Below are 7745 nucleotides of genomic sequence, written 5' to 3'. Positions count from 1 at the left end.
CATCCACATCCCCACGGGGGACTTGAGACTTAATCCCCAGTCTGTGGCCAAATTGAGCTTCAACCTTGGAGAGAAAGAAACCAGTTGCCTTTGTGACATGTTGGTTATGAGCCTAAAGTACTTAGATGACAATGTTTCAATTCTGAAAAACAGAAGCATACAATTCAAGATTAAGGTGGTAGAAAAGTTACTTGTATCTACTAGACAAGAGAAGAAACTGCAAGTTGGCCACAGTGGCCAATTTTCACTATGAAACAGCCCTTCAATGATTTAATCTTCATGCTTCATAACAGACCAAAACCCCATGACATTTCCACATTGCATAATTTTGCCTTACTAACCGAATCATATCCTGAAGGATGACCATCACTCCCCAACTAAAACAAGTACAGACTAATATGATATTTTTTAAGTGCCAGATCAATATGGTCTAAAGCCTCAACAAGGATTGTGTGTAGGTGAATAAAGACAGCTAAGTGAATGTGTGTAAAGTGTAGCAAAAGCAGAAAGCTTTTTATGTACAGTATTCATAGAATGGAAAGTTAAATATTTTTGCAGTGTGTATTTAAAAGAGAAACTAACCGTAATAGTGCCGTCTACAAATCTTTGTAAAGTTATTTTAATGTTCTTTAGAAGTGGGAGTCTGGTGGAACTGTGTTGGATTTAAGATACATTTTCACTCTTCTGTATGTCGTGAGCCTCGTGGGTCACCTCCCTGTGGTGCATGGGCCGGGATATGTGCACGCCTGTGCTTAGCTGTCCTGTGTTGTGAACAGCTGTTCCAAAGGCACAAATGAGTCTAGGGTAAACTCTGCAAACTCCTCCTACTTACTATGGTTAAGAAGTCCAGCGGCGTCCCGATATAGAGGTCCCAGTGCAGTTTGTCCAAAATAGCCAGCTCCATCCTCAGCAACTCACTTGGAGTATACTTAGAGCCATAGTGCTTTATGAAGTCTTTTACATGTGGAATTACCTGTAAAAAGAAAATAAAAAGGCCAAAGCCCTATATCATGTTATGGTAGCTTCTGTTTTCTTATCCATGGGGGCTGGGCATCCACAACCTTAGAAGAGTTGGCTTCCAGTGACCTGCCACGGAAATACTTCCGAAAGAAAAAGAAACCAAACCAAACCAAACCAAACAAACAGATCTTGGCTACCCCTGGGTCATTGTGACAACATGTAGTGAATGTCATGTGGTCGCCCTCTGCATCAGGTTTTGATCCCCAACTGCACTCCAGCTCTCTCCTAGCTCTGGAGGCTGGTACTGGGCCACCTCCCTGGTCCAGATGCAAGCTCGTCCAAAGCTTTCCTGAAGCCGTACTTTTTTTTTTTTAAAGATTTATTTATTTTTATATAAGAACTGGGGTACAGGCCAGAGAAGCGGGGGGGGGGGGGGTGAGAGGATTCACCAGAGACAGAGTGGAGAGCAGAACAGGCAGATGGACTGAAATACCCTGCTGAGGGGAGCAGCGGGCGAGACAGGAGAAGCGGGCGAGACAGGAGATATTTGCCTCGCCATGTGGGTATCTCCCTGAACGGCCAGGAATCAAACCCGTGCTTCAGAGGCTGCAGAGAGCTTCACAGCGCTGCCGCTGCACCACCAGGGAGGCCCAAAGCTATGCTCTTCATCCTGCCACGATCACTTGTCACAAAAAGAAAAAGTCTGCCTTTTAGCTTCCCTGTTTGTATCAGACAGCCTCACTGATACAAAACCTCCCCTGGTTTTGGCAAAATTGTAGCTGTGAGCACATCCCCTTTAACCTTGATTGAAGGCCCTTTAGTTTTGGATAAACTATCTTTTCCCCAGAGGGATAACTTAGGCTTGTCTGTGAGTAAACAATCAAATACCAAGTGCATTGAAGACTTGGTCCTACCTTTTTAGAGAAAGAATTACTATAATCTCCAGAAATACTTTTTTGAAGTATTATTTTTCAGTTGGACAAAAGCAACATGGGGTGGTACAAGTATTCTAATAAATGAAGGTTAAGAGCATTTTTATTGCAAGTTTGGAAGTGGACACAGATACCTCATGGGAATGGCAGTGATCCCACGATCCCCAAAGGTGGAGATAGATGTTGGAGAAAAGTAGGTCTGGGTAGGGTGCTGGCAGAGGAGTTTCTCCTGAAAAGAAGTCATAGGTTGCTGAGAAATTCAAGCAAGCCTGGAGCACCCATGGGCTCTTCTTTGCTGCCCCTGCATGCAGCTCTTCTTCTTTTAGAGAAAAGTGTCTGAGAAGCTGTTTCATTGACAGCCAAGTCCTGAAGTCTCAAGAATCATTCTTAAATGTTTCTGGGGTGAACATTAGGTCACATGGCTTGAGGGGCTTTTCCCCTAACTCAACAGTGGCTGCTTCTGTTTAGTGGGAACTGGTATCAACCAAGGATGCAGATACATCTGCCAGGTGCTCAAGCCTCTGGATTTGCTGGGCCAGGAGAATTCAGCAGTTCTAATTCCCCATTTGTGGGGTCCTCGAATTTGACAAACTTAAGGAAAAGTTTATGACTTTTCCAAAATCCCCACCACTCCCAAGGGCACAATCTTTTCAGGTAACTCCAAAGCTTTGCTTTTACAGCCCTATACCTCAAAGGCAGCCCAAGCGGGCTTCCAGAGATGCATACCTCATCTTCTTCATGAACCTTTGCTGCAAGTCTCAAGGAAGTAATTGTGACACATTCCAGTAGCCTCTCTTTGACCTGCAGTAGGAAGCAAACACATTTGAGTAGACTATGAATGCCAGAAACAAATTACAAAACATGTGTTTTTTTTTTTTCAAGAAAATATATATTTTTAAAGACTGTTCCTCCTCAAAAACTTAGTGCCATTTTTAGATTGGACCAATGAAAATGCTCTTGGTTTCAGAACTACAGATGATGAGTCAGTAGTCATTTGTTAAGAAGACTGGATGTGAGAAAAATGGCACCTTTGCAGGGTCCACTGTCCCACCTGGCCTTAGGCCACATTGGACAGATCCAGGTAAGTACACCCCACGTGGTCACCACACAGAAGTCCTTCCACAGCCAGGTCCTCTCATGAATCCTCAGGTCCATCCCCAGCAGTCACAGAGCAGAGCCAGAGGCAGGGTGGAGTTTCCAGCACCAGTTCTACCACTTGGAGCAAGTTCTACCACATGGAATGCCACTTGGAGCATCTGGAACAGCTCACCTCTCAGGCAGCAATGGGGAGCAGGGGTCAGTTTCCTCCCCCTCCATTTCAACATCCCTCTGAGGCTCCCTTACTTTTACGGAAACCAGGAGGCGGCTGAGGATGGTGAGAGCCAAGTTAATAGTGGCCTCAGAGAAGTCAAAGATGTTATCCTGCCTCAGGAGCCACAGCACAACTTCCTTGAAGGCATGGCGGATCTCCTGCTGGAGAGGGAGAGGGCCACAAGTGGTCAGACTCTCCAGCAGTGGTGGGAGCCTCCCCTTAAGGACGGAAGGGGACGTGACAGGCCTTTTCACTTGAGTCCGCTGGGTCAAAGGCCCCTAGTTGGCCTGGGCTCCCTAATTCAGCCCCCCAGGCCCCACACGCCCAGGTTTCCTCCTCCTCCCCACCAGCATGCCCAGCGGTTTTCTGTCTCCAGGCCCAATCCCCAAATAAAACAGGGCCTCCTCCGAGCACCTACTAGGGGAAGAAGCCAGTGACTCCTGCCTCCCGCCTCAAGCCGGGACCACCTGGCCAGGTGCTGCCAGGGTGCGGCTCACCTGAGCTCAGGTGCAGGTGGGCGCGTGCGCGCTGGGGGAGGGGGTGCGGGTGCTCCCGGAAGCCCCCACCCGGGGGGCCGGTACCTGGGGGTGGCCGCCCCGCCACAGACGCGCCTCGCGGCCGAGAGCCAGCCTCAGGTGGGCCTCCAGACGGCCGCCCTGGGCCGGGTCCGTGGGCGCCCGGCGGCCGTGGACCCGGGAGGGTGGCGACCCCGGCTGCGCGCCGGGAGCCGCGCCCGCCCCGCGTCGAAGCCCGGCTCTGGGCCTTGCCGTGCCTCTCCCTGAGGGCGCGGGGCGCCCGCTCGCCGCGGGGTGGCGCGCCTCGGGGACCCCGCTCGCGGCCGCGGCGGGCACTGAGGCGCTCCGGGGGCGTGGCGGAGCAAGCAGGCAGAGGGCCGCTTCGTCTGGGCTTTCTTCCTGACGTTCGCCAGGACTCGCGACGGATCTCTCCCCTGAGGTAGAGGGCTGCGGCGAGACTCGAGCCCGCGAGTCCATGGTGAGCGCGGGACCCTGGGGCGGGCCCAGCCTGAGCCAGGGTTTTATAACCCAGCGCCCAAGACTTGCAGCTGGGGCGCCCACCTGGCTGGGCAGTCTGGGCAGGCCCAACCCCAGCCCTCTCCAGGGAGCTGCCCCTGGCGCAGTGGGCCTCCTTGTTGCTTGGTCCTGGGGTGAGGGGTAAGGACCTGGGACCCCGAGTGGCAGAGCACACTCAGAGGGCCAGCAATACCCCTGCCTTTCCTTCCATGCCTACTCCCCTCCCGTGGAGGGCCTCTTACCCACTCGAATCGTGTTCCCCAGCCTGGGATGGGGCAGTTGGTGACCACAGTGGTCTTGAAGAAGGATCCCTGGTCTTACACCCTTACTTCACTGTAAGAATATGGGGAATACACTACCAAGAAACAAAGTGTCAAGGGTGTGCTTCTAGTCAGTCAAGTTTGGGGTGGAATTCCTGACTCGCTGGGTGATCTAGTGCATTTGACTTCATCTCTAAGAGTTTAACTTACCTCTTGTCTAAAAAAGCACTAATAGCTCTCTCAGGAGGTGTTCATTCATGCATGCTTTTATCCTTCAGCCATTATTTTTTTGAAGGCCTAACATAACAGTGAATAAAATAGCTACAGAACTTACGTTTTAGTCAGGAAAGACAGACAATAAATATGAATGGATTATCTGGAAATCCCAGCAATTCCACTCCTAAGTATATGCCCAACAGAAAAGCACATGTGTGCACCAAAAGACAGCTGCATAATGTTCAGAGCAAGACTATTTTCAATAGCCTGAAGCCGGATACAACCAAAATGTCCAACAATTGAATGGGATAAGCAAATTGTGGCACAATACAGTGCATTGAGAAAGAATGGACTATTGTTCTAATCAAGAATATGGAAGAATCTCACAAAGGCAATATTGAACATAGGGAAAAAAATACAAAAGAGATCATACACTATGATTCCTTTTAAATAAAGTATAAAAACAAGGAAAACTATAATAGAGCCAAGATAGTAACTCTTATACTTTTCCTTAGGGGTAGTATATAGAGACTAGAAAGGAATACCCAGGGTATTGTACCAGAAGACTGGTAAGGTTCTGTTTCTTGATCTAGGTGTTGATTACATAAGTATGGTCACCTTGTGAATACTAATCCAGGTGTACTTTAAAGATATATTTTGTTAAAAATTACATTACATTAAATTTACATTAAAACATATAGGAATATCAGAAGAAGAAAGAAACTAAGAAATATTTGAAGAGATAATGACTGAGAATACTGCCAAGTAATATCAGAGACCAAACCACACATGACAGAAGCTCAGAGAACACCCAGCAGGGAAATGCCACACAAGGCATATCTTATTGAACTGCAACAATCAAAGGTAAGGGGAAAAAATCTTTAAAGAATCAAAAGGGTAAAAAATATATTATCTGTAGAGGAGCAAGAATAAAGTTACATTGGAATTCTCTTTAGAGATCATGCAAGGAATAAGAGAGTGGAATGAAATATTTAGAGTGTTAAGGGGGGACACTCCGCCAACCTAGAATTCTGTTCCAAATGATATTATCTGCCTAAAGTGTTTAAATAAAATATTGAATATAGAAAATTCACTAAACTATTAGAAATATTAAATTCATGAAAGTTGCAGAGTACAAGACCAATGTACTACAAAAACCAATTTTATTTCTATACACTATCAATCATCTGGTAATAAATTTAAGGAAACAATTCCATTTTCAAAATCATAAAAAAGAATAAAATATATAAGATTATAATCAAAAAAGAAAAATACAGAAAACTACAAAATATCATTGAAAGCAATTAAAAAAAAGACCTAAATAAATGGAGAATCTTCATGACTTGGAAGTCTTAAATTATGAAATTTGTAATACTTGCTGAATTGATCTATGGATTCAACATATACTGCCTTTTTGTAAACACTGAAAAAGTATTTCTGAAATTCCTGTAAAAATGCAAGGAATTCAGAATGGCCAAAACAAACGTAGAGGCCTCACACTACCTGATTTCAAAACTTACCACAAGCTTATACTAATCAAAATAGTATAGAACTCACATTAGAACAGACAGGTCAGCAGAACTGAATTGGAGGTCTAGAAACCAACCCTCTCGTTTATGACCAGTTGATTTTTGGCAAGGGTGCCATTATAATTTAGTTCAGGAAAGCATAGTCTTTTCAGAAAAATGGTGCCAGAACAGTTGGATAGTCACATGCAGAAGAATGAATCTGGATATCTACATTATAATACATACTATGGAAAATACAAAGTAGGGAGAGGGAGAGAAGAAAATTGGGACTGAAGGTTAGAATTTTAAATAAAGGTCATATTAGGGCTCACTGAAAAGGTCACAGGTAACCAGACATTTCTGCAGGAGATGAGGGTGTCAGATGAATGTATAGGAGGAGAGGGGCCTGAGTTTTGATTTGGGCTTTTTACTGCTCATATGAATGACCTTGCCTAAGTTACTTAATGGCCCTTGTCTCACTTTCTTTACCTGTAAAGTAGTTATTCTTATATTTTCTATTAAAATGACTAATAGTGAGCTTATTTCAAAAGGTCATTAAATGGAGCAAATCAATAAAAAAACATTAAGGCACTTAGAATAGTAAAATGCTTTATCATTATTTTCATCTGCTCCTACTGAAAGGGCAAAAACCCTTGCAAGCTAATTTGTAAACATATCTGGAATGTCAGATGAATCAAGGAGACCAGCTGGAGCTGGTACTGAATGAGTAAGAGGAAGATTGCAGGAAATGGAAAGAGAACTTGTGACTTTTACTCCGAGATGAGAAATCACTGGAAGGTTTGGACAGAGAAAAGATAACATGTGATTCATGTTTTAATACATCACATTGACTTCTGTGTTGAAAATAGACTAAGATAGGACAAGGATGCATACAAATAAACCAGTTCTATAATAATAATATAATAATAATAATACTCGAAAGAAACGCAGCTTTTAACCTGAGCAGTTGTTGGAATTCAGCTTACATTTATTGTGATGAGGGAAGGAAATTTTAAAGGGAGGTATTTATTTATTTATTTATTTATTTTAGTGCTTAGCAGAGGTGGTGGGTTGGAGAATAGTGGGGCTGAAATCAATATTTCAATTTTGCGCATGATAAACTCGAAATGCCTATAACACACCCAGGCAGAGTGGTGGTCAGGGGGAGAGGTTGAGACAGGAAAGAAGACAGATCATTCGTTCTTTAACAAATATATATTGAAAACCTATCCCGTGCCAGGCCCTATTCTGCGTCCTATTCTAGGCTCTGGAGATTCTTCTGAGAATACTAACAAAACTCCTCACGACCTCACCTAATGGTGAGACAGGTCATAAACAAGCCAGCAGTCAAGCGCGCAGTAATGTCTGCAAAGTCTTTAGCTCTCCAGATGGGATCACTGCTAATGCTGTTTTTAATATCTGGAGTGTTGCGAGTGCCAGAACATGGGTGGTGCGATTTAGGAGCACCTTCTCTTCGAAACGGGTGGCGACCGCCCGGGTAGGGGCCAGATTTCTAAAGCAGCGGA

The 7745-nt window shown here is 45.0% G+C and overlaps 1 protein-coding gene across 1 annotated transcript; it reads right to left on the bottom strand.

The window, feature by feature from the left end:
* Positions 1 to 136: 136 nt before the first annotated feature.
* Positions 137 to 4196, bottom strand: CCNI2 (cyclin I family member 2; the record flags this gene model as incomplete). Its single annotated transcript, XM_084252611.1, has 5 exons — positions 137 to 142; positions 833 to 973; positions 2619 to 2693; positions 3237 to 3365; positions 3786 to 4196. The coding sequence occupies 5 exons, from the start codon at positions 4194 to 4196 to the stop codon at positions 137 to 139; spliced, it is 762 nt and encodes a 253-aa protein (XP_084108737.1).
* Positions 4197 to 7745: the final 3549 nt, after the last annotated feature.

Source organism: Talpa europaea (assembly GCF_964194135.1).
Source record: "Talpa europaea genome assembly, chromosome: 13".
In the NCBI taxonomy this organism is placed as follows: Eukaryota; Metazoa; Chordata; class Mammalia; order Eulipotyphla; family Talpidae; genus Talpa; species Talpa europaea.
This window is presented reverse-complemented; position numbering and strand designations above follow the sequence as displayed.